This window comes from Stenella coeruleoalba (assembly GCF_951394435.1).
Source record: "Stenella coeruleoalba genome assembly, chromosome: 5".
Lineage (NCBI taxonomy): Eukaryota > Metazoa > Chordata > Mammalia > Artiodactyla > Delphinidae > Stenella > Stenella coeruleoalba.
In genome coordinates, this window is record NC_137150.1 from 142,275,664 (window position 1) to 142,301,531 (window position 25,868).

Here is a 25,868-nt window from a genome sequence, read left to right on the forward strand (position 1 = left end):
TCCTTCTGACATTTAATGCGTTGTCACAGCTCTTTGCTGGGAAGTTAGCTCGCTCTACAAGCCTTTTCCCTGTGCCTTGAATCCTTTTGCCATAATAAATCATAGCCATGGGTCTTCCTAGCGAATCAATGAATCTGGGCGTCTTGGGTCCCCCTGACACATGGCCCTTTATAGAAGAAGTCTGCTGAGGCCCATTCTACATAAACACCATTGTTATACCTAAGAAAACAATTCTGCAATATAACCTAACCTCTAGTTTCTATGCAAGCTTTCCAGTTGTCCCCCAAATGATTTTTTAGCTTATTTTAAAAAATCAGAGTCCAGTCAAGATTTGTATATTGCATCCCCTCCTTTACACATGCTTCACCCATGCCTTCGTTCATGACACTAACTGTGAAGCGTTGCGGACTGTCCCAGATCGGGTTCGCGATTCCCTCCTCGTGGCCCGTGCGCGGCCTTCCTGTGTCCAGAGGCCGGGCGCGGACCTACAGGCTGGACGAGGCCAGTGCAGCTTGCCCCATGGGTGATGCTGCCGCAAGGTGGGGCACCGGCTGGTGGCGTCAGGCCACTGCGGGCGGGGGCGATACTCGCGCACCCCCGGCCCCCCTCCCCGACCACCTTCCCCCCGCGTCGTGGCATTTTGTGATGACCTTGGCTGACCCAACATTCACTGGATTCACTGGGGGCTTTCCTCTGCCTGTGCTCGCTAGCGTTCTTTAATAAGGAAGTGCCTTCCCTCAGCAGCCGGGGGGGAAAACTACGGCACCCCCCAACTCCCCAAAGGCTGGCAAACGCTAATGACCTCCTTCTAATTGCCTGTGTCCAGAGAGACTATCCGACGAGGCAGAGCCAGATGGATTTATCATTCCGGGCCCGGCCACTAGAGGACGGTGGCGTGCGGCCCGGGCGAGGCCGGCGCGGGCGCGTGACGTCACGCTGAGTCCAAGACAGGCCGGCGCGGGCGTGTGATGTCACGCGGCGCCTGGCAGAAGCCGGCGCGGTCATGTGACGTCACGTCGTGCGCCCAGGCGAAGCGGTGCGGTAACTGATACCCTGGGGTCTCGGCGCGGTCGCCATGGGTCCGCGGGTGCAGCTTCCGCCAGAAATCCAGCTGGCGCAGCGCCTGGCAGGGAACGAGCAGGTGACCCGAGACCGGGCGGTGAGGAAACTCCGGAAATACATTGTCGCCAGGACTCAGCGGGCCGAAGGTGGGCGCGGGGTTGGCGGCATGTGGGAGGGGGCGCCTCGGCGGACGGGCCGGGTGGGGGTCGCGGGGCGGCCACCCAGGCTAGGGGACCTTCCAACCTCGTGGAGTCTCCACGTGGTCGGGCCGAGTGGGCGGGGCCTGCGGCGATGCTTCCACCCGTCTCCCGCTTCCCGCTCGTGCTCCCGCCTGAGCGCTTGGCCGTCCGCCCCTTCCTCACCTTGGATGTCCTGAAGGTGCGCGGCGCTCACCTCCTGCTGCGGTGGGCACGCGTCCCTATGCGGAGGCTCCGCCTCCCCAGCCCCTTATTTCCTCTTCGCAGTTAAGACCTGCCTTCCTCTGGGAACCGGTCCCCGCGTCAGCCCATCTATCCCGCTATCCCTGCTACCCACTGTTTGGGCACCCTGTGTTTTTTCCTCAGAGCGGCATTTATTACTGTTGGTAGTCTTTTTCTTGTGTAATTATTGGGTTGTCGTCTGAGTTTCACGTAGTGTACAGTCCTCAGAGAACATGCTTCCTAAGTGATTCTCAAAATGTGGGTCTCAAAACGTGGCCCCATCAGCAGCTTCGGCATCACCTGGACATTTGTTAGAAATGCAAATTCTTGGGTCCCATCCCCGTACTGCTGAATCAGAAACTCTGACAAGTGGGCCAGAGATCCGTTTTAAGAAGCCCTCCGGGTGATGTGATCCTGTTGCTAAGTCTGAGAACCACTGCTCTGGAACAGGGTGCCAGACACGTAGTTAGGACCTCAGTACATACTTGTTGGGTGATTTTATATGTTCAGTATCTGCCTTCATAACGACCCTGAATGAGGTAACTTGTAATTTTAAAATTTGAAAAGTGCACAAAACCCAGGTGTAACACCGGGTGAATTGTTGCCAACAGACTCATCTGAGTAGACACCAGCCAGACCAGGAAATGGTGCTTCACTAAATTTTGAATCGACAGAAATGGAGTACAGGGCCTGTTGCTTGTAGATTCTCGGCAAATGTTTATTCAATGAATGAAATGACAGTTATCTGGGGGAGTCCTTCCAGCCACAGGCCCAGCAGGTTCTGAGTTGGGAGGGTGGCTTGAGAGGGAGGGCCGGGTACCTTTACAGTAAGATGACTTCGGTCTAGTTCAGGCGTTCACATTTCTCTGGCTTTGTTCTGGCACTAAAAAGCTGGGTTCATCTGTTCTGAGCGTTGCTGTTTTTGGTGCAGGTGGTTTCACACATGACGAGCTGCTGAAGGTGTGGAAAGGACTGTTCTATTGTATGTGGATGCAGGACAAGCCACTCCTCCAGGTGAGTGTCTGGGAGGGTACAGAAGGAGCTGGGGCAGCAGGAACAGTGGGAGGACAGGCGAGCACGTTGTCAACCCTCATTTTACTACTGCAGACATGCTGGGCAACGTTTTACAGTTTCGATCCTTTTTGTGCTTTTGATGGCGGGAGGGGCCAGGGCCTTGGGTTACAGTGAGTCTGCGCTTGCTGAGTTGAGCACCGCAGCAACCCTGTTGAACGCCAGCGGCGTCATGGCTGAAAACCGGGTTGTCTGTTCTGTGTTTGTCAGAGATGGCAATGAAGTGCTGAAACGCTGGAAGCCAGGGGACGGAATTCACGTCTTCTGAGACGAGTATTTTTTCTGCTAGCCTTTTTTAGAAAAACAGACTTTATTCTTCAGAGCAGTTTTGGGTTCCCAGCAAAATGAGAGGAGGAGCTACTGAGGTTTCCCCCCCACAAGCACAGCCTCCCCCGTTATCACCCGTACCAGAGTGGGACCTTTGTCACCGTCCGTGGACCTACATGGCACGTGATCATCACCCAGAGTCCATAGCTTACCTTAAGGTTCACTCTTGGTGATGTTCAGTCCGTGGGTTTGGATAAATGTACAATGACATGCATCGTCATTATGGTATTTTACGGAGTAGTTTCACTGCCCTAAGATACTAGTCTTTTTAGAAGTGTTTCCCAGCGGGAATTGTTTACTGCTCAGAATCACCTGGGTGGTGACGGTACTTATTTAAAATGCAGATTCCTGTGCTGTATTCCACGCCTGATAAACTAGAAGCTCTCGGGGGAGGCTCTGGAATCGTCTGTTTAGCCAGTGCACTAGGTGATGCCTGGCACAGTGACACAGGCAGGCAGCTGGTAACTCACAGGGGTCTCATCAGCCCCCTTTCTGCTGGTCAGGTGGCTGTGTGCTCCCAGGCTCCTGTTCTCCCGCCCCTTCCTTTGTCAGCCTCCGTTGCTCAGGGTTCAGCATCGGTCATGCGGGCAGTCCCTGCCCTTGCTTGTTGTGAGGTCCTGTGGGCCCTGGCCTTCAGGGGAGGCCTCTCGCGGCCAGTGTGAGACTTGCAAACCCCACGCTTGCTGGGCTGCGAGGCCCCGTCGAGCCGGACCCCGCGACGAGTGAGGACAGTTGAATGTCTGTCTTACTGCCGTTGCTCGTTGCTGTAGGATCACGTTTGTTCAGGACTGAGGGCGTTTGTTCTGTTTCCTGCGCAGGAGGAACTTGGCAGGACCATTTCCCAGCTCATCCACGCTTTCCAGACCACAGAGGCACGTGAGTATCCCCGCCATGGTCGCGCCCAGCCCCTGGACACGAGGCCTGTGTTCTGAGAGCGGGAGTGAGGGCCCCGTCCCAGCTGGCGTCTGCTGGTGCTGACGTGGGAGATGCTGTTCTGTTTGTCCTGCACGTGTTCGCTCACTTGCCCAGAGTAGACTCAGTTCAGGAGTCTAGAGGGCTAACCCTTGTATTTCAGAATTACAGAGGCAAGTGGTGTAGTGTCCGCAGCTGTCTGACTGAGTCTCACCTGATGGTGGTGAGGTTCCTGCAGAGCATCTTTCTAACTCTTGCGTCCTTGTTCTGACCAACGTCAGCCGTTCTCAACCCTGCGGCCTGCCTGTTGTGTCTTTAGAAATCCTGATGTCTAGACCCTGGTCCCATTAGGTCAAGCTCTGGGGGTGGGGCCTGGGCGCCAGCATCTGCGACACCCCCTGCCCTGCTCCGAGGGCAGCTAGGGCTGGGCAGCGTCACTGGCGTGGACCCCGGGACCGTTGCTGGCGGTGCCCCGGCCGTGTGGGTGGGTTTAGTTCGGTTATGCCTAAGCTGGCAAAGTAGTCAGAAGTAGGGAGTGTGCAGTTACAGTAACTGCGTTTGAGTAATCACTGGAGGAGATCTGTTCTCTATAACTTTTACCTTCTAAGAACCTCCAGAAGCGTTTCTGTGCTCAGTAGAGGGCCAGGTACAGAGCGTTCACTTGGTGACACTTGAATGAGGTAGTGAACGCAGGCCTGTCCTGTGGGAGGTAAGAGGTGCCCTTTGGGGACTTCCCTGGTGGTCCAGCGGGTAGGACTCCGCGCTCCCAAGGCAGGGGGCTCGGGTTCCGTCCCTGGTCAGATCCCATGTGCTGCAATAAGAAGTCCGCATGCCACAGTGAACAGCCCGAGCGCCGCAACTAAGAGCCGGTGCAGGCCAGATAATAAATAAATAAATATGGAAAGAAAAGGGGGGGGCCCTCTGTGTCCCTCCCGAGGGCTCTCTCCTGGGCGTGCAGACGGCCGTCTCCTCCTGTGTCCTCACGTGGTCGTCCCTCTGTGTGTGTCTGTGTCCTCATCTCCTCTGAACGACACCAGTTAGATGGGATCAGGACCACCCCAGTGACCTTCTACCTTAACCACCTGTGTAAAGACTTGTCTGCGAATAAAGTCATATTCCGAGGGATTGGGGGTTAGGGATTCAAGGTATGGGCTGGGGACCTGGCTGAGCCCGTAGCACTCCGGTTCTGACATACTGTTAATGGCAGGGTTTTGTGTTTGATCAGGTGAGTGGATTCAGTGGGGCGAGTGCTGGGGCAGGGCGTGGGTGCCGGGCAGGGTCCTTAGCCCCAGCCGAGGTGGGGCAGCGGCAGTGGTTGCGTGGGGAGAGGCGGCCCGAGCGCTGCTTCTCGTGCTGTGGGGGCTTCCAGTGCTCTCTGCCTGGTCTTCAGAGGCTGTGGCTTCAGTTTGCGGTTGTAGCTGGGATTTGCTTTTCTTTCCAAGGTTCTTAAAAGCCCCGTTTTTAAGCCGAATCCATAGCACTGCTGTCAGCTCAGCACACTCCGGGCTCAGCACCCCCGAGGCCGGTGCCAGGCAACGTCCTGACAGGGCTTCTTCACGGCCCCTCCCCTCCCCTCCCCTCCCCCTCCCTCCCCTCCCCCCCTCCCCTCCCCTCCCCTCCCCTCCCCTCCCCTCCCCCTCCCCCTCCCTCCCCCTCCCCCTCCCTCCCCCCCTCCCCTCCCCTCCCCCTCCCCCTCCCCTCCCTCCCCTCCCCTCCCCCTCCCTCCCCTCCCCTCCCCTCCCTCCCCTCCCCTCCCCTACCCTCCACCTCCCTCCCCTCCCTCCCCTCCCTCCCCTCCCTCCCCTCCCCTCCCCTCCCCTCCCCCTCCCCTCCCCTCCCCTCCCTCCCCCTCCCCTCCCCCTCCCCCTCCCCTCCCCCCTCCCCTCCCCTCCCCCCTCCCCTCCCCTCCCCCTCCCCTCCCCCTTCCCCCTCCCCCTCCCCTCCCCTCCCCCTCCCCCCCTGAGGCAGCTGCCGCTTTCCCCTGCCCCCACCCCTGACTCTCTTCTGGCCTTTTCTTTCCACCAGAGCACCTGTTCCTTCAGACATTCTGGCAAACCATGAACCGCGAGTGGATGGGCATCGATAGGCTGCGCCTGGACAAGTTCTACATGGTGAGGAAGCTGCCTGCCCCCCGCCAGGGTCCCTGCGGTGCTGGGGCACGGCGTCCAGCATCCCGGCCCCTGAGCCCCCCACTGCCCCAGCAGTGCCAAGGACCAAGGCTGCTGGGTGGCGAGCGCCCTGCGGTCTGTTCCCTGTGAGCCTCGTTGGGCCGTGAGGGGAGCCTCGGCCTCACGTGGGGTGCGCATGCCGGGGTTCTGCACAGACTGTCGGTTCAGAGGAGGAGGGTCACAGTTGCCCCTGGGGGAGACTCGGTGGCGAAGCCCTTGCTGCTTTGCTGCCGTGAAAGCAGAGCTTAGAGCTCGGGCCCTGGACAGAGACCCCTGGGTCTGCTCGTGGGGGGCCGGCTTTGGAAGGTGTTTTTCTCTGGGCAGGGACAGTTTACACAGTAGCGTGCAGAATCTTCCCCGTCTCTCTCCTTTCCTGCACTGCGTTCTGGTGAATTTAGGTTGCTGCTCTGCGCTCAGAAGTGCAGGGAAACTGGGCTGTGTCTTGCTGCCGCCCCTGTTGGGCGGCACCTTTGTTACTGCGCTGCTGTCCCCTGGGACCGGGGACAGTCCCCAGATGAGTGCTGCTGTCCGAGAGCAGGTGGCCCGATGCGGACCCTGGATGGGGCAGCAGCCAGGCCTCGCTGAGCACAGGTCCCCGTGATCTGCCCCTCAGGCCGGCCACCCGCTCCATCTCAGTCCAGGGTTACGCGGTCACCACGTGTGTGATGTCAGGTGTTAAAGTAGGACAGCTGGCGGGCGAGCGCGGGGCTCAGGAGAGAAGGAGGACGGCGCTGATGCGTGTGGGCAGGCGGGGGGCCGGGCGCCGGGCTTCGCACGGTTATAGAACGCCCGCTCATAATTCAGAGGGGCTGTGTCCCAGGATGCAGTGCTGGGCCTTAGGTCGGGGGTTCTGCTGCTGTCCGTGGCCTGTTTCCTACGACCCCCCTGTGGCCATGTCTGGCAGCGCAGCCCTGCTCTAGAGGCTGGTCTTCCTGGCGGCACCACAGGTGTCCTCTGTCGCCTTTCACCACTACGGGTCCCCCCTGCAGGCTTGTTGGGTTCATGCCGGCAGGTAGGGAAACCGGGCAGTCAGCCACTGTGCCGGGGATTGTGGGCAGAGAAGGAAACTGGTTTCTCCCTCGGGTGGGGAGAAGCTCGGGGGGGGGGCTCAGAGGAAACAGTCTGTGGCACAGACCTGGTGGTTCCGAGGCTCCGCTCTCCTGGGGGAGCTCCATGTCGTCCCGTTTTCACTCTGGAAACAAGCCCGTCCCTCGCAGCCGCCGATTGTGTGTGTGGTCACTCCCCGTGTCCCTGCTGTGAGCCCGACGTCCTGCTACTCGTGGGAGGCTGGGCGCCTCCCGCAGGCCCAGGGCCCCAGCAGCTCTCCAGGGCCTGCCATGTGCAGTGGGGTGCCCAGACGACCCGGGGCAGAGGGGAGGTCTGGGTGGTGCCGCTAACGGGGTCTCCTCCTGTGCCACAGCTCATGCGGATGGTCCTGCACGAGTCGCTGAAGGCTCTGAAGACGCGCGGATGGGACGAGAGGTCAGTGTCCCAGAGCGGCCTGCGGCAGCCGTGCCACTCTGGCCGGTCCGGGTCTCTCCTCTACTCATTTGTCAGCTTATGTGGAAGGGTGACTTAGTGCTGGAAACAAAGGCATTTTTAAAATGAAGTTTGTGCACGTGTTCGTGGGAATGTTTGTTTCAGTCTTGACGGTGAGTTCTTACTGGATCAGAACTAAGTCCTCACCAAAGGAGGCGCAGCTGAGCAGCTGTTCTTGTAAAACGTGGCACCTTCGGCTCTGTCATCGGCAGTCATTGCTCTCAGCTCTACAAATACTTGAGCCGTCCAGACTTCACATTTTTGACAGTGGTGCTTGTGTGTGTTCCTCCAAACTAAGGGCCTGTGTTTTCTGGCTCACCGCAGGCCTCCCCTGGCACCTGGCAGCCGGGTGGGATCCTCAGGTTGGGCTGGGCTAGGCTCTGCTGCGTCTTAGCTCCTCCCACAACCCCTCCTGGAGACCAAGCAGGGGCGGGGCTCCTGCAGCCTGGACCTGCCCCTTCGCCTGAGGCTGTGCATCCAGGTTACAGCAGCAGGTTTCCAAACCTCCCGGGGGCCGTCTGAGATCACAACAGAAAGTGGGTTTCTGCATTTACATTTTAAAGTTTTTGGAATTAATTAAAATTTAAAAAAACCCTTTTTTCTACTTATGAGAGTGATGGATGTTCATTGTAAAGAACTCAGGAAACTTTTTATAAACATTGAAAAGCAATTTTAACGCCAGCAGACAATTGCTTTTTTTTTAACATATACATATATTTTTTATGGCTGCGCTGTGCGGCTGTGGGATCTCAGTTCCTCGACCAGTGATTGAACCCGGGCCACGGCAGTGAGAGCGCGGAATCCTAACCACTAGGCTACCAGGGGACTCCCCGACAATTATCGATACTTCTAAAGTGTTGCCTAATTGCATGGTCCATTACTGAGAATGTGTCACAAACGTCTCATATCAGTGTCCTGGTGCTGCATGGTTTGGGGAGGGCGGGCACTGGGGGAGAGGGCTTAGAATCAGTGTGTTTTGAATTTGTTTGTGATTAAAAAGTGATGGTAAAGGAGTTTATTTTTCAGCCCAAGGATAATAAATCTAGGGCCCAGACGTCAGAATAGCTGCCAGCCTAGAGCATGCAGCTTACGGCCGCGTTATTCTAGGGCCGCCTCATCTTCTGAAGAGCAGCCCCCCGCCCCCATGAAAGGTCAGCAGGATTTGGCCTACAGTTACTGGAATTACTGTTATAGGTTGAGAACGACTGTGGGTAACTCTACATTTTGGGCAAGGGTGCCTCTTTTAGTGATTTTCATCCTTAAAGTTCTGTGAAGACCTGGGAGTCTCACTCATTTCCGGATGTAGGATTGTGTTATCCGGGGGGTGGCTAGTGACTGAAGCAGGGTTCAGTGTTAAAGGGACGATTTTATTCCTGTTAATCTTGGGCTTGGGGGTGTGGTTGTTACCATGAAAGTAGGTCCATCCTCATTGTCACTGGTAATTCAGCACAGAGATCCTTTTGCAGAAACTGGTAGCCTCCCATTGCCCTGGGATAACCAGTCCTGCTTGCTGTATCTGCTCTTCTAGCCCTTCTCCGTTCTTAAGGGTAGCGGGCTGTAAGTGTAACATTCCTGTCTGTGTGAAGGGGACTGTTGTCAGCAGTCTGGCAGCGGAGGTCTCTGGCCCCTGGCCTGCCTCCCTTCCGCTGAGCCGTGGGAGGCACCCCGGTGTTGTCAGCAGCAGCATCGTCCAGGGAGCTTTTTGAAGGATACGTGCTTTACGGTTCAGGTGCAGGGATCTGTATATTAACAAGCACCAGGAGTTTCAGGTGCATCTGGGCCACTAAAGACCGGTCTCTGGAGCTCTCTGATCTGGGATTCCCCAGGCCTCTGAGACCGTTGAGACCCACGTGCCTGGGTGAGGTCTGATGTGACGTGTGACCATCCACGGGTCCGGTCCAGCAGGACCCGGGAGGCAAACTCGTCCCCTTCTCTGGCCTCCATCTCCCTTTGCGTTTGCTCTGTCCTGGTGAGCCTTCCCGCGCAGTTCCCAGCGGGGACAGTAGGGACACCAGACGCGGTGGGCTCTTGCTTTATAGCCGAGGTTCAGTCCTGCCGTGTGTCGTGGTCCTGGCCGTTGCCCGTGGATCCGTACTCGCAGGAGTCCTCTGTGCCGGCACAGACCCAGGTCATCGGGTCTTCCTGTGTTGGTGGACGGGGTCAGAGCCCCCTGCTCAGGCAGAGTGAACCCATCGCCTTGTTGCCCCTCGTGCTGCTGCTGGACTTGCCTTTTCTTGCCCCAGACAGACCGAGCAGCTGCTGGAGCTGCTGATGACAGAGATCCTGCACCCCGACAGCCAGGCCCCCAACGGAGTGAAGAGCCACTTCATCGAGATCTTCCTGGAGGAGCTGACCAAAGTGGGCGCCCACGAGGTAGGTGGTGGGCGGCAGGGTGAGGGCAGCAGCCAGGCTGCTTGGGTGCCTGAGGCCCAGGCACTGAGCCCCCGCTCTGTCCCCGCAGCTGACGGCGGACCAGAACCTCAGGCTCATTGGGCCCTTCTGCACGGTCGCCGCCCGGACTCAGGAGTGAGTGCGGTTCCCTCCTGCTCACCTCTTCTGTTGTGCTGAGTCCCCAAGGGGGCTGCCCTTAGGAAATGCTGTGTGCTCACGACGGGCCAGCAGGGGGGCCAGCGGGGCTGAGGGGCTGGGGTCAGGAGAGACGGGCACGGGGAGGCGGTGTTTCTTCCCTGGAGGGCCCAGCCTGACGGGTGGCTGCGGTGCGGCTGCCCCTTAGCTCCCTGGTTTTGCACAACATCACTCGAGGCGTCTTTGAGGCGATTGTGGAACAGGCCCCGCTGGCCATCGAGGATCTCCTGAAGGAACTGGCGGAGGAGCGCGATGGAGACACGCCGTCCAGGGAGCCCCCTGAAGGTGAGGACCGTGCTCATCTCATCGGGACGACGGGCCTGCCCTGCTCTGAGCCCACGGTGGCTCTGCGGGAGCCCTGCCTTCACTTCCTGCCCCGTCCCCTCGATTCTGCCCGCCCCACCGAAGTCCGTGCTCAGCTCTGCAGCCAGGGTGACCTTGGGAACAAGCACACACGTTGTTCACTCTCCTAACCCTTGCCCCGTGGCCGTCCGCGTCGTCATGGCTTCCTGGGCTCTGCTCCTGCCCCGGGGCGTCTGCTCTCCCCTCCCTGGCAGGGTCTCTGCCCTCCGTCCCTCCAGGCCCTACCCCGACCACCCTGTTTAAAGTGCAGCCTCCCAGTGCCTACCCTGCCTCGCTCACTGGGCGTTTCCATGGTGATTCTCACTTTCTGGCATAAATCGCTTGAAGTTACATAAATCACTTGTTCATCTTTCTGGCCTGGCTTCCACCACCGGATGTCAACTCTGCCAGGACGGGGACTCTTGGCCATGCTGTGTACCTGGTGTTCGGAGCAGCGCCTGGCACGGAGGGGGCGCCGCTAGATCGCGATGGATGAGTGAGTGAGTGGGTGAATGAACGAGTAGAGGTAGCACTTGTGAACGTCCCTCTGGGGGCAGGGCCTGTGGGCTCCGCATCAGTGGTGTCCAGGCTGGCCTGTCCACCTTGATGCTAACGTGGGTCTTCGTGGTTCGCCATCTGGTCTCGTGACTGTCCTCTGGGTGACCTGTGCACTGTATGCTGTGGCTTTAGGGGTGTGTGTTGTCCACCAGCTTCAGGACTTTTCTGCTAATGCCTTTTGTTGTGGTAAAATACACGTAAGGTTTCCCACCTTGACCGCGCGTAAGTGCACTTGTTGTGCATCTATCACCGCTGTCCATCCACAGAACTTGTCACCTTCCCAAAGTGAATCTGTCCCCGTTGAACACTCCCAGTTCCTCCCTCTGCCCAGCTCAGCTCCTGGCACCCACCGTTCTGCCTCCTGTCTCTGTGAGTCTGACTGTTGATGACTCTGGCTCATGTCCGTAGGATCCGACAGTATTTGTGCTTGTGTCTGTCTCATTTCGCTCAGCATGGCGTCTTCAGGGTCATCCATGCCGTATCACGTGTCAGGACGCTCCTCCTTTCTGAGCCCTGAGAATATTCCATTGTCTGCATTTCACGTTGTGTTCTCCATTCATCGGTAGATGGAGTCTTGGCTTGCTTCCGTGTTTTAGCTGTTGTGGTTAACGCCGCTGTGAACGTGGGTGTACAGATATCTGTTTTGAGGCCCTGCTTTCAATTCTTTTTGGTCTATACCCAGAAGTGGAATTGCTGGATCGTATGATACGTCTGTGTTTAACTTCTTAGGAACTGCCATACTGTTCTCCACAGCGGCTGCATTGTCTTACATGCCCCCCAACAGTGCACAGGGGTTCCAGCTTCTCCACACCCTCGCCAGTGTTTGTTGTTGTCTTTTTTTGGTAGTGGCCGTCCTCGTGGGTGCTAAGTAGTACCACTGTGGTTTTGATTTGCGTTTCCCTGATGATTATTGGGAACACCGTTTCATGTGTTTACTGGCCGTCCATGTATCTTTGGAGAAATGTCTGTTCAAGTCCTTTGCCCATTTTTGAGTCAGATTTTTTTGTTGTTGAGCTTTAGGAGTTCTTTCTGTATTCTGGGTAATAACCCCTCCCCAGATACCTGATTTTCCAGTATCTTCTCCCGCTCTGTGGGTGGCCTTTTTACTCTGTTGCTAGTCCCTTTTGATGCACAAAATTTAAAGTTCTTATCAAGTCTGGTTTGTCTAATTTTTCTTGTTACCTGTGCCTTCAGCGTCATATCCAAGACATCGTGGCCAAATCCAATCTCCTGAAGTTTTTGCCCTACGTTTTCCTCTGAGTTTTATTGTTTCTTTAGGTCTTTGATCCATTCTGAGTTAATTTTAGTATATGATGGTAGCTAAGGGTCCACCTTCATTCCTCTGCACGGGGATGTCCAGTGTCCCCCCCACCATTTGTTGAAGGGACAGTCCTTTCCCCACTGGCCGGTCTTGTGCCCTTGTGGAAGGTAGTTTGATGGTAGAAGCGGGGGCTGACTTCTGTGGCCTCTGACTCCTGTGCCCTTGCTGGCGCACCCCTGGGCTTTCTCGTCGGTCAGCACCCCGGCCACGCTGTCCAGCTGTCTTGGACGTCCTTCCTGGCTCCCCCTTCCCCTCCTCCTCTTCCTCAGTAGCCCGAGTCGCCGGCACAGGCTGACCCAGGGGCCCATGGCGGCCTAGGGCCTGCCTGCAGCCCTGCTGTCGTCATTCTGTGCCACACATGCCTGTCCCTCTCGGTCACCTGTTGACCGAACCTGTCTTCTGTAGGTAGTGATGTCAGGGCCCCAGGTGTCTGGCCAGCGCAAGCTTCCTCACCCGAAGCTTCATCTCCCATCGCCCCTCCATCCACGCTGCCCCGTGGCTGGACCAGCTGCCCTTCTTCCCCATCCTGGGACTTCCTGCGATTGCTGCCTAAGATGCCCATTCATGATCCCCTCCTGGTTTCACTTTTTGGACTGGTCGGGCTCCACCTTCTCTGGGACGGCTCCCTCGTTTCCAGGCCAGTGTGGGCACTGCTGCCCTCGGGGGGAGGCCGTCGGGGCCCCTGCTATCCCATGCTGTGGGCTCCTGTGCCCAGGTGTGGGCCCTGGCAGGCAGGGCTTCTGGTTCCCAGGTGCTGGGGCCCCGTGACACCTGCGGCACCAGGCGTGTCTGAGTCCCTGGGGCCCTTTCGTTCTAGGCTCCGTCAGTGGGGCTGAGCCTGACCCAGGCAAGGAGCAGTGGGGCGACGACGACGAGGAGGACAGCGCCGGCACCGTCCTGCAGGTGGGTGGCCGGGCCCCGCGTAGGCTGAGCTCCCGGCCTCTGGAAGGCAGAGTGGGGTGGCATCCGTCCAACCGGGGCTTGGAGGAACACAGGTGCCCTAGAGCCTCGTCTGCAGGAAGAAGCGCAGATTTGTTGAAAGTGGAGTTGGGGGCTGGGCGCCGGGAGGCTGGGCTCCGGCTTCACCGCTCGACAGCTGCCCCAGGTCTGCCTGCGGCTCCCCTCGAGGGCGAGGGCGCTGGGGCCACCAGGGTGACGCGTGCTGAGTGGGGGGCTTTTGGGTCCCCACTCGGGGTCAGAGCTCAGCGGACAGGATCTGTGACTTCAGGCGAGTTGGCCACATAGGGTCCTTCCTGATACATTTCAGAAGTTGATTACTTGATGAATTAATACCATTTTAGGTAGCCTGGCTTAAATTTATCGGATTAATCTTACTTGTTTCTCCTGGAGGGTTTACAGCTGTGCAGAGGCTCACCTCGCGGCCCCTCGTGATCCATTGGGCGGCGCTGCCCTGGAGCGTCTGCCGCCGCGTGTGCTGGGGACAGCGTTTGCGGGGGGAGGGGCGGAGCAGCGGGGGACCTTGGGGCACAGCCTTGGCGTGTGGTCCTCGTGCTCTTTCTCTCTGTTGGTTCCCGTCCTGGGAGCACCTGCGGGGGCTGACTTTGGCCTCCACGGTGTCTGTCTGTGAAACAGTTCGACTACGAGGCCGTTGCCAACAGACTGTTCGAGATGGCCAGTCGCCGGGACACCCCTCCGCAGAACCGGAAGCGCCTCTACAAAGTCATCCGGAAGTGAGTAGCCCCGGGCCCTCCGCTCTCTGGTGGCCTCACCCAGGTGGGAGGGCAGCCGTCTTCAGAGCTCGGGCATGAAGGGGCTTCCCGGGGGCGGCTCCCCCCTCTCCAGAGGCCGTGGCGAGTGACCGTCTCTCGTTCTTTCAGGTTGCAGGCCCTCTCGGAAGGTGAGCATTGGGCCGCCAGGCCTAGACGGCATCTCGTCCTCTTGGGAGTGGATCGGGTGGCGTGTTCTCCCACAGCACGGATGGGTGCAGAGGCCGGAGGTGGTGTTTCTCCGGGGGAGGCAGGCTGTGGGCCTCTGCGGCCCTTGTCCTAGTGAAGTGCGGGGGATCTCAGGGCTGAGTGTGCGGGAGGGGTTGACCTGGCGCCCGAGAACCTGCATTTCCAGTAAGTGCCCAGGCCTGCCGCCCTGCTGCTCAGCGCTGCAGCGCCCAGCTCCACTTCTCGGTGTGTGGCTGGCGGAGCCAGTGTGGCTTGTTCTGAAAGACAGTTTCCTAGAAGGTTTAAGATAGAAGATGTAAGCGTTTTTCCCCCAACATTTCATTATGAAAAATTTTAGACACGTGGCAAAGTCGAAAAGGATTTTACAGTGCATACTTGCATGTCCGCCACCTCGGTTGTGCCGTCAATTTAGTGTCCTTGTTTTACCGTGTTTCTTCCTCCCCCCGCCCACCCCTCAGTCAGGTTGTACTCCCAAATACTTCACGCTGGGGTTGTGTTTTTTAGGTGAAATTTACATTCAGTGGAACGCATGAATACTGGGTGCATCTGGTGGGCTTAGACTGAAGCACACACCTGTGTGACTCAAACCCACCGGGGCCCAGAAAGGTCACCTGCCCCTTCCCAACATAAGCGTCTGTAGGATGGAGCAAGACATGTCCCAGCGCTCCAGGAACCGGCTCTTCCGGGCGCCGTCTGTTGGTGCCCAGTGAGCTGCCCGCAGCTGCGGTGGAGTCCGGCTGGGGCCTCCTTGCCCGGAGCTCGTGGCCGTGGTGCGTGGACGCATTGACTGTAGCCTCCCAGCCCACAGCCTCCTGATGGCCCGCCTTGGTCTTTAGGCCTCTTCCCCGAGGACGACATCCCAGAAAAAGCCTACAGGAATCCGCGGGGTGGGAGACGGGTGAGGATGAAGAAGCGCTTGTCCGAATCCCAGCTGCAGAACAAGATAGGTAGGCCTGGTGGGTGGGCTGCTGGCCTGGGGCTTCGTTACCTGCGTTCTGTGCTCCCGGCTCATGTCACCTGTGACTGAGGCCTGTTTCCAGGCGTGATTCCCCCTCCCCAGCCTGCTGCCCCCCAGCGCCCACTGCCCCTGTGTCCTGGAGATGTGGCGCCCTGGCCCCAATGCCCCACTGCTCAGGGGCTGTTTCTGCTGTCTGGCCCGTGGGCCACTCCCTGCGTTCCCCGCTCTCCTTCCCTGTGGCTCCAGTCTGGTGCCTCTTCCTGACCCTTTTCCATCTTTGATCTGACCTGGTCCGTGCCTCCTCTTGCGTCTCCCGTGGCGTCCTCCAGGGAGCCCCTAACCTCGCTGTGCTCTCCTCCTTGATTTTAGAGGCTTCCCCCTCTCCCGTCTTCCCTCCCCTCCCCCATTCCTGCCTCTCCCCCTTCTCTCCCCTCCCTCCCCCAGCTTGTCCACAGGCCTGTGGTTAGAACGTGACTGACCTTGCTAAGGGCTGTCGTGCGCTCCTGGCACACCCCAAGCCCTGTACCCACTGTAGACCACTGGGGCTGCCCCCTGCAGTGGGATGGGCTGTGCCCACAGCACCGAGCGGGGCAGGAGCCAGAGGCACCCCTGGCTGGAAGGGGACACGGAAGAGGGAGAGGCGGTGGCTCCACCCCCCACCGAGATCCCTCCTGTGTCATCCGTGTGTGGCCAACTGGCCCCAAGTCCTGGGCCCCAAGTGCCCTTTGAAGGGTCTCTCCATTCACCCCCGCTCCGGCCCGGGCCAACCCTGTCCAGCTCGTTTCACACCAGGGCCGCTTAGCAGGCGTGGACTGGCTCACATACTCGCGCCAGGCTGGGCCCTGGACGCTGACTGTCGGCTGTCATGTTGACTGGGAGGCCCGGCCCTGCTTTCCCAGCTGCCCCTTCCGACCAGTGTACCCTCTGGCCCCACGTGCACTGAGCCTGGGCCCGCCCGCCCCAGATGTCCTGCCTTTGCCCAGTTCCCTTTCTTCTTGTTCTGTCCTCGTGCCGGTCGTCCTAAAGGCCCACCTCCCGGTCAGCCTCCCTGGCGTCAGGAGCTCGAGTAGGTTTCCCTGCCTGACGGCCGTGGAACTCACAGCGTTGCTGGCACGGCCTCTGTGGGGTCGGTGCCTCTGCCGAGCACTGTGTCCTCTGCCACCCTGGGGCCGGCACCTCAGTCAGCATCCCAGCAGCTGGAGCTGGCCTTCTCGCCGCCTCTTTACTAGGCCTTGCCATTTCAGGGGGAGCTGCAGAGGAGGCCTCGCGTCCAGACCCGAGCCCGGCATCCGCGAGGCGGCGCCGGAGCGCAGGGGCCGACCCCGCCGTGCCCCGGGAGCAGCCCGGGGGCCGTGGCAGGAGAGGGGCCCCCAGGAGGCGGCGGCGGCCTTGGGCGGGCGCCAGAGCGAAGGCGGCCGATGGCCAGGCGCCAAAGGCGAAAAGGAAGCGGGCCCTGGAGGGCCAGAAGTGATGTCCACCAGGCGCTCCGGGGAGGATGAGGGAACGGGACAGTCAGGCTGGGTTCCCAAGACTCTGGACACCGACCGCTCCCCGACTTACTGTGTCGGGAAGTGGCAGAGGTCAGGACTCAAGGGGGTTGGGCCCTCACTTAGCGCCTGTGTCCCAGAACGTGCTGCGGCTGTGCTGACCTCGGTCAGGCCGGCGGACCCCCGGGACTGGAGCCTCCCTGCAGGCACCCTCCCCGGGCAGGGGACCGGCTGCCCGCCGGGCGTCTGTAAATAAAGTGCCACGCGGTGCCTACAAACCCGTCCTGCCCTGGTGCGTTTATGCGGGTTCTCTGGGGGCGTTTGTGTTTTGCACCCGAAGTCTGTTGACGCGGTCCTCAGACACGCTCGGCAAGATGAGGCCAAGGGTTACCAGCGTCGTCTGGACGTGCACTTCATCAGCTCGGGCTGGGAGCTGACAGTGAACCGGTGCTTTGGGCAGGAGGGTCGGTTCCCTGCCCGCCCCTTGTCCGTGACTGAGGCAGAGCTGGATCTGAGGTCCCTGTGAAAAAACCAGACCAGCAGGTAACAGCGAGTCAGCATGGCCTTGGCACCTGGGAGGGAGGCTTGTCGTCAAAGGAGGACCAGCGTTGGCCTCCCAGGAAGCGAGGCATTTCACCTTTATGTTTAGCATGGACATTCTTCTGGTCAGTGCGCCCTCTTCTTTAATAATTACAGCGGATGGACAGTGTGTGTTTGAAAGGCCACAAACAGGCTGCTCTAGTCCGCATCAGATGCAAGTTAGCTCATGCATAAGCCAGAACGACTTCCCCAGGCCTCAGTACGTGAACATTCCTTTCACCACCCCAAAGCGGCTTCAGGAGACGTCCACCGCAGACTGCCGGCGGGCAGGGCTGGCTAACGGGCGAGGTGACCTGGCTGATGACCCTCGAGCCGTCACTTCCTCCCCAGCTGGGACCCTGGGAGGGAGGGCGCTGCTGCTATTAGCGCTGTTTTGTGGGTGCGGGCAGGTGTTTTTTTTGTTTTTTATTGGAATTCCTTTGATCAAAAAGTATGGAAGCAGCCACACTATAGAAGTTTCTGGGGGGAAGGAAGCAGCAGCCACTCCTGATTGCAGCTCTTGAACCAGTGCCGTCCTCCTGCCACTGTGCTCAGGCCACGTTGTGTGAACACCTCCCGTGTCTTCAGGATCCTTCAACTGTAACCGTGTTACGTAGCTGTGGGCACTGGTGGGCTGTGGGTTGCAGTTGCTCTGATGGGCAGTGTTTCTCCGGTGTGGGGAAACGTTCCCATCGGGCAAAACGAGGAAATTAAATACGACCGCCAGCCATTGTGCCCCAGGAAAGCTTGTGTTCCAAAGGGGGCATCGTTTTTTTAAGCGCCTTGTTGAGATATGGTTCACGCTCCAGAAAACGTTTTCACCCATGAGGATGCCTGGGCCCCTCCCAGCCCCCGCCCCAGCCCCTGGCAACCGCTAACGACGTTCTGTGCTGCCTTCTCGGTCTTCAGATAGTGAAAATCAGTGTGTGGCTTCCTTCAGCGTGTGTTCAGCGTTCATGCGCCTTGGGACATGTGTCAATTTCATTCCCTTTATGGCTGGGTAGTAAATACCCCGCTGTGCGGATGGGCCCTCTTGGGCGGGAGCATCGCAGAAGCGACGTTGGCTCTCCCTCGGTCCCGCCCAGGCCACCGGGTTTCCACCTGCCCTGCAGTTGGGAGGGGGGGTCTTGAGAAAGTGACCTTCCCCCTGGGGGCTAACACAGTGTTACAGGAGGGGGCTCTGGAATTCTGGTGCCCAGTTTCTCATCAAACTTCCGCTTATTCATTGACCCGTGTCAGCAGCCCAGGTTTCCTGTCTGATCCAGTGGTCACACGTAATCCCTTACTGTCACTTACGTTACTGCTCAGCGCAGCCTCCGGTGGGAACCCTCAGGCCGGCTCCTGAGACCCTTCCCCAGGCGCTCGCTCCCTTGCCCTCGTCACGGCAGGAAGCCCCAGCCCTGGGCCAGCCATGTCTCCAGAGAGCGCTGGCTCCTTCGGGGGCCCGGCCCTGCGCGGCCCCGGAGGAGCTGCTGTGGGTGAGGGTCTTCTGGGCCCCTCGTCTTTCTTATTGAGATTTACTTTACAGACCGTACGATCCAGTGGTTCTTAGTATATTCATAGGGTTGTGTGTCTGTCGCCTCAGTCCATCTTCGGACATTTTCATTTACCCCCAAAGAAAGCCTGTGCTCGGGGGAGAAAGCCTGAGGGAGGCTTTTGGACCACCAGGGGCCCCCACCATGAGATTATTGGCCACCAGGCTAAGACGTTCATTTATAGTTTCCTGGAGCAGTTGGGGTCTAGGACAGATATCACTGTGTCTGAGCTACCTAAGAGCTTCCAGTAGCAAGTGTGTTTTTATAGCTTTGCGGTTATGACTGGCTCCGCTAAAGGTTCTCTTCTCGGGAGACTGGCTGGTCGCTCTGGAGCTATGTCGGGGACCACCACCACCACCCCCGCCACGTGCCAGTCCACGTGGACTGACCCGGAGCTTCGTCCTGATGACGAGATGGCAGTCATGTCGTGGGGTTCTCGGCTCTTCGCCCTGGCTTGCTGAGAAAGGTCCAGAACAACAGCCCGAAGTTCTTAAAGTGCTTACATCAGCCTGTTTGCTCATCACACACTCCAGTGGCCCAAAACTCCGTTGTAGCCGGGACCAGTCGGAGCCAGGCTGACTACTTTGATTCAGCGCCAGTGGGGGTAGCTCTGGCCCAGGCGGAGTCTAAGGGCTGCATGGGAAGGTCTTGTTCTGGGAGGGGTGGGCGTGAGGGGGGGCCTGTGTGCTGCAGACGGTTCACGCAGGGGAGGGACCTGCCAGGGCCGTTTGGGACCCCCCTCGGGTAGTGGGGTGGGGTGGATCTGGGGACAGTCCCACCAGCAGCTGAGACCGGGTCCTGGTCCCTCCCTAGGAGAGTCCCTGCCTGCTCTGGGCCTATTTCCTCATCTGTACATGGGGCGCGGCCAGTGGTATCAGGCGACGTCACGGGGCATCCCTGACAAGTGGGTGGTGGCCTGCCGCTGGTGTCAGCAGGACGGAGCGTGGGGTGCCGGGGGAGGGACGATGGAAACCAGCTTCACCTGTGTCCTTTCCTGGGAGGCGCTCACCCGAGTTAGGATTTGTGCAGCATCTTGCAACAGCTGCCCCAGCGCCCTTAGAGGACAGGAGGTGGGCGGTCTGCGCCCGGCCCCTCCTGGTGGTTCCAGGGCAGCGCCCGCCCCCAACCCCTGGGGTCCGGCCACACGTGGGCGCCTGCACACCTCCCGGCGCCCCCGATCGCCCTTTCCTTTTCTCCATCTCGCTTGGGGGTCCGAGCTGCATGATTCCCAGTTTTGATGTTCGGTGTTTTGGGGGCTGTGCTCCCTGGCTGGACCTGAGACCTTCGGGTGTCCCGTGCCCCTGGCAGCCCACCTCCCTGCCCCTCTCCGCAGTCACCCCCTCCCTTATTTCCTCCCCCTCCCCTCCCCCTTTCCTGCTTAAACGTTTATTCGGTCTCGCAGGAGATAGCTGCAGGCCTATGCTGTATGAGATAGCTGCCGCGTCATGAACTGCCGCAAACTTGGCGGTGGACATGGCAGCTCTGTAGGTTAGGAGTCAGGGCGTGGGTAGTGGGGCTCCTGCTCGAGGTCTCACAGGCTGAGATCAGGTGTCGCGGGGCTGCCACCACACTCGAGGCTCGGGTCCCCTTCCCGGCTCACTGCTTGTTGGCAGGATGAGGCCAAGGTCCCCGTTTTCTTGCTGGCTGTCAGCCGCAGTGGCTCTGAGCTCCTAGGCACTGCCCACGGCTCCTGGCCGCGTGCCCAAGGCCGGCAGGAGAAATGCTCACACTTCGGACCTCTGACTTTGTCCCCAGCTCCAGCTCACCTGACGAGGTCAGGCCCACCCACACTGGGGGAGGGGAACCGTGGGGTGTGCATGCCTAGGGGTGGGCACCCAGGGGCCGGCTGGGGATCCGCCCGTGCAGTCCCCATGTCCTGTCCCTCTTTCTCTTCTGAGTCTTAACCCTCAGAGCTTGACCCAGGAGCAGAAGACTGAGGGGCCCTTTCCCTCTCCTGCCCCTGGAAAGTTCCTTGCCCTGGGAGGTTTGTCAGAGAGTGAAAGGATAGAAGACGCCGCACTGTTGGGGAGCAGCTCAGGGTCGACTGAGCCAGAAAGGGGCCCAGACCCCCCGACGCCCGGGTCTGGGCTGGTCTGCCTTGCCCTGCGGTGCTGCTAATTCCCTGGGGGGGGTTCAGGGTGATGAAGGGGGAGGGAGAGATGTTTCCGCTCTTCCTGCCACCAGCTGCCCCCGCCCCCCCGTGACCCTTGGCCCGGCTGCCCTTGCCTCACAGCCAGCGCTTCCCTGTTGATCCTCACCCTGCACTGCCCCCGCCCTGGGCTCTGCCCTGCCTGCTGCCCCCAGAGCACCTGGGGCCTGGCAGGAGCTGGTGACGCCTGCAGGACCAGTGGTGGCTGCAGCGCCGTCTGCTGGGCGTGGGCCCACATCACCCTGAGGGCCGGCGGCCGGCCCTGGCCTCCCCTGTAGTGTGGAGCCGCCTGGACTGGCTCCTTTCCCACCTGCCCCAGACTGGAGGGCAGGCTGCTGCTGGGGCTGGGGGCACCCCTGATGCGGTTCTGAGCCTGAGCTCCAAGGCGGGACGGCGCTGCTCTCTGACCAGCCCTCGGTCCTCTCCTGACCGATGGGAGAGGATGATGGCCCCAAGGCCCTGGCGTGGTGTGCGGGGTGTCCCTCGGGCACCCCCTGGCACCCCGTTTGATTTGTGGCACTTGAGCAGCCTGGGCCTTGCCCTGGAGGTGTCCCTCCGGGGAGGGGGTGGGGGACTGTCTGGTTGGTGCCCGTCTCGGCAGCCCTCCCACTGTGAGGACAGAAGGTCCTGCTCTCACCTAAGGACTCCATGTCACCTGCACACGGAGGAACCCTCCACCGTCCCCGAGGAGGCCTGAGGTCTGCACACCCCGCAGCTCCCCGTCCAGGGGCCGCCACCCGGAGCAGTCTCCCCACCCTCCCGGCCAGACCCCGTCTTCTGGAACCAAGACCCCTAAAGCTGAGTTTCTTTACCGAGTTTACGATTCATCTCTCATCCAAAACTTCATCCCGTTTCTGTCCCCTCTGGCCTCAAGCCTGTGCTAACAACACTAATTACCAGAGTCGGATGCTTAAGGTTGCTGTTGTCCATCGTTAACGTACTAAAATTGCTATTATAGATTCATCATTAACGTACAAACTCGGGTTGTTTCTCCAGGGCAAGGTGAGCTCACAGACCCCTGAGCCGGGGACCACCTGGGACACCCTGACTCGCGAAACCATGATTCAGAAATGTCACAAGACAAAGATTCACCCCAGCTACTTTGTTCTTCCCCTTAAACACATCCCCCAACCCGAAGACCAGGTGGGAGTGGCTCTGAGGCTTGTCTCCCCTTCCCTCGCTCGGTGCCTGCGGTAAACCCTTACTTTGCTGCAAAAACCCCACTGTCGGAGTGCGGCTCTGCGCCTGGGCACGCGGCTTGCTACACGTCTCTCGGCAACGTGGTTTCCAAGGAAACGGGCCTTCCCGGTCAGTCCGACCCGCTCTGACTTTCTCACAGCCCCCTTCGCTTGGCGCCAAGCAGAGGCATCCGGATCCCGTGCAAGCCTGGGCCTCTGGCTCCAGCCCCACCCCCTGCCCCTGGAGGCGTGGCCTCAGCTGCTCTCAGGCCCAGGGGTTTGTGCCTTGGGCTTTTGGCATTGCAGTCGGTCCCTGTCCTTTTAACAACTAAGTAGATCGTGCCTTGACGTGAACTGAAGATGTGGTCGAATTTCAAAAGGGGGGGCATTTGGATTCGGAATGCTTCAGAACCAGACTCACACTGGCTTATGCGGGGAGGGGGGCCACGGGCCTTGTCCTGGAGAATTCTGGGAGTGGGCTGGCCTCAGGTGAGGTCACCAACCGTCAAGTCCCTTTTCCTCCCTGCATGTCTGGTGACCCCTGACCGAGCGGCCGCTCCTGGGGCTTCCGCGCCCTCAGCCGCCCCACTGGGGAGGGTCTCGTGTTCACAGCCTGAGTCCTGAGGCTCACGCTGGCCTGACCCGCCGCTGGTCAGAGGAGGGTGCCACAGCCTGACCCCCACAGGCCACGGAACCTCTGGGACCACAACATAGTGCCGGGGGCGTCGGGCAGGTGGGGTGCAGAACACCTCCGCCCCCGCCCCCCAGGGTTTCCTGTCTTCACCTTTTCTTAGGGTAAAAACTCCCAACGAGGTAGAGGAGTGCCGGCAAGTCAGGGGCAGTGGGCTCTGCAGCTGAGTGTCACTGATAACACGTGGTGGCCTGGTGGCCCTCCTTCTCCCAGAGCCCCTCAGCGCAGGACTCACGTGGGTTTCCTGTCCGCCCAGCCAAGCCCCTCCCCGCGTGGGCAGCGTGGGGACTGCGGCCGGGGCCTGGTCCTTCACAGCCCTGCTTGTGCCTGTTTGAAAGTGGCGTGACGAGCGTTTTACTTTCCTGGCTGGAGGCAGCAGAGAGGCCTGGTGAGATTTTATTATTTTGTTGTTGTTTTTCCTTTGAAAGAATTTCTTTTTAGAAAGTTCCGGTGAAAGGCACGCATTTCTGTCTAGATGAGAGCAAAAGTCCCCTCGGAGTAAGGACCCTGTGGGAGTCCGAGCACGTTCCAGAAGGTCCTGGGCAGGAGGAAATGAGCTGACACAGGAGGAAAGGCTCTCGCCCAGAAGCTGGGCTCGGGCCAGGACGGGGCCCCCGTGAGTGCAGGGGCAGCTGCCTCCAGGTCTGTAGGTGCTGTCGAAGGGCCCCATTTTCTGCATGAACTTGTGCTGAAGCACGTGCAGCCCAGCGTGGATGTGGGCCCCAGGTTTGCTTGCAGGGGGCGCAGGGGGTCGTTGACAGCTGGCTCTCGGAAGCAGAGCCTGAGCCGGGGATTCTCATCCAGGTGACTGATGGCGCAGCTCACCGGAGGAGGGGGCAGGCAGGACGGGCTGGGAAGGAGCGGCTGGCTTGTGGGCTCGGCTGGGGACCTTCCACCTGGTCCCACGGGAGCCCTGGAGCAGGGCCGACATAGAGTCGGGCATCTTAAGGCCAGGCTGGCCTGTTGGGGGAAGCCCCCAAATCAGTCATTGGCTGTGGGGTTAGGGTAAAACCTTGGCGAGTGTGTTCAAGGTGCACGGTGTCCAGGAGTCTGCGTCCACGTGTCTAGAACTGGGTGAGGGCCCCGAGGCCCACAGTTTGCTGGACCCCGTCTGAAATAATGAGCCTGTGGGGCGGGGCCCATCTTTAAAATCACGTGGAATTCCGAGCAGGACGTGAACCCGAGCGCAGGGTCTCTGAGTGCAGGACCCTGAGCAACTGCACAGGCCGCAGACATGGGGCCGAGCCCCCGCCCCTGACGGGATCTCCTGGCATCCCTGCTGTGGGCTCCGCGGGTTTGGGCTCCTCTCTGAGCCTCAGCTGAGGGCCTGCCACGTGCCAGGCTCTGTCCTCACGGAACCCACATTCTAGAGGCAGAGACCACAGGCTTGGAGAAAGAGCGAGGTGAAGGGTTGGGTGTGGAGGGCGAGGGGTGGTCCAGTGAGGTCACCTTTGGGCAAAGCCGTGAGTTGAGGGATATCAGGGGCAGAGGGGGCCCCAGTGCAGACGCCCTGAGCGGTGAGCATGCTGGCTTGTGGAGTGGCCAGGAGGCCAGTGGGCTGGAGAGGCGAGGTGGGTGGTAACAGGTGGCCCGGTCACGGGACCACCTTAACCATTACTGCAGACTGGGGGCGCAGACAACAGAAATTTATCTTCTCAGGGTCTGGAGGCTGGACGTCCGAGACCAGGACTTCAACATATGGGTTTTGGGGGTCACAGGTCAGCCCGTGGCAGCCACCAGCACCTAATGAGCCCAGAGGTGTGTGGTAACCGAGTGTTATTTGAGGAGTCTGAATAAGAGACAGCGGGTCCCTCCTGCCTTGGCCAGGATGTTGAAAATAATAATCTTAACGTATTTCTCAGCAGTCTTCTGAGGATTGTTTTTTCCTTCATAGCAGCGACCAGGTGGACACTCGTAGATTTTTTTTTTTAAGATTTTTAATTTATTTATTTATTTATTTTTGGCTGCATTGGGTCTTCGTTGCTGCGTGCAGGCTTTCTCTAGTTGCGGCGAGCGGGAGCTACTCTTTGTTGCGGTCCATGGGCTTCTCATTGCGGTGGCTTCCGTTGGTGGAGCACGAGCTCTAGGCACGCGGGCTTCAGTAGTTGTGGCTCGCAGGCTCTAGAGCGCAGGCTCAGTATTTGTGGTGCACGGGCTTAGTTGCTCCACGGCATGTGGGATCTTCCCAGATCAGGGCTCGAACTCGTGTCCCCTGCATTGGCAGGTGGATTCTTAACCACTGCGCCACTAGGGAAGCCCACTTGTAGATTCTAACAGAAAACAGAAGCCAGTTTATTTTGTGAAATTCATGTGTCCCCAGACAGCGCGCCTTGCGTAATTCGTGCCGTGTTTTAATCTCTGCAAAGCTCAGCATTTATTTCCAAACAGTGGCTGGTGTTTGTGTGTATGGGGCAGAAGGAGGGGAGGGTCCCCCCACATTCCAAAGACCCCCAGCATCCGTGTCCCAGAGCAGAGAGAGCATGAGGTGGAACTAGGTTCGTGTCCAAGTCAGGACAGGAAAGAAGAGGCAGGGACAGGAGGCCCCTCCGCTCAGCCTGCCCCACCCTGCCCGCCCGCTCTCCACCCCACCATTTCGTCACAGTTAGCCTGTGGCGATGCTAATTTCCACGACCAATGTGGAAATTCTGCCCCCCAGTGTAGCATCAGCGTCCTTCTGCTCTTGGGGTGCCAAGTTGTCACCTGCCTGGCTCTCAGGGGCACTTGGTGGGAAGTGATGGAGAAGTATCCACCAGGATGGAAGTTGCCACGGGGTTAGCAGGTCAGATGTGAGCTCTCAGGATGGGGCTGTGCACACGCATCTGTGGGCTTTGGAGGATGCTGGACCCCCAGCTGAGAGTCACATGCCGACCTTGCCCTTCCTGTCCAGACCCCCCAGACCCTTCCCTGCCCGAGGGCAGTTGAGAGATGGTGAAGGAGAAAAAATAGGCGAAGATGGGAGGGTAGAACCCAGGCACCATTGTGCAGCCGCTGATGAATTAAGGGATGCAGGCGATGGAAACCGATGGGTGTGACATCACAAAAAAGGAGAAACAAGCAGCCTTATGTGCCT

The 25,868-nt window shown here is 59.4% G+C and overlaps 1 protein-coding gene across 1 annotated transcript; it reads left to right on the forward strand.

Moving 5' to 3' along the window:
• Positions 1 to 643: 643 nt before the first annotated feature.
• On the forward strand, positions 644 to 17,976 carry RRP1 (ribosomal RNA processing 1). The gene is made up of 13 exons (XM_079923324.1): positions 644 to 1,208; positions 2,413 to 2,495; positions 3,698 to 3,755; positions 5,817 to 5,902; positions 7,380 to 7,441; positions 9,742 to 9,871; positions 9,960 to 10,024; positions 10,233 to 10,369; positions 13,123 to 13,208; positions 13,899 to 13,996; positions 14,144 to 14,163; positions 15,058 to 15,168; positions 16,424 to 17,976. The coding sequence occupies exons 1-13, from the start codon at positions 1,076 to 1,078 to the stop codon at positions 16,648 to 16,650; spliced, it is 1,296 nt and encodes a 431-aa protein (XP_079779450.1). The 5' UTR covers positions 644 to 1,075; the 3' UTR covers positions 16,651 to 17,976.
• The last annotated feature ends 7,892 nt before the right edge of the window (positions 17,977 to 25,868 follow it).

Coding starts and splice junctions, on each gene's coding strand:
- RRP1 (XM_079923324.1), top strand. CDS start 1,076: ATGGGTCCGCGGGTGCAGCTTCCGCCAGAAATCCAGCTGGCGCAGCGC. Junction 1,209..2,412: donor CAGGACTCAGCGGGCCGAAG/GTGGGCGCGGGG, acceptor TTTTTGGTGCAG/GTGGTTTCACACATGACGAG. Junction 3,756..5,816: donor TTTCCAGACCACAGAGGCAC/GTGAGTATCCCC, acceptor TCTTTCCACCAG/AGCACCTGTTCCTTCAGACA.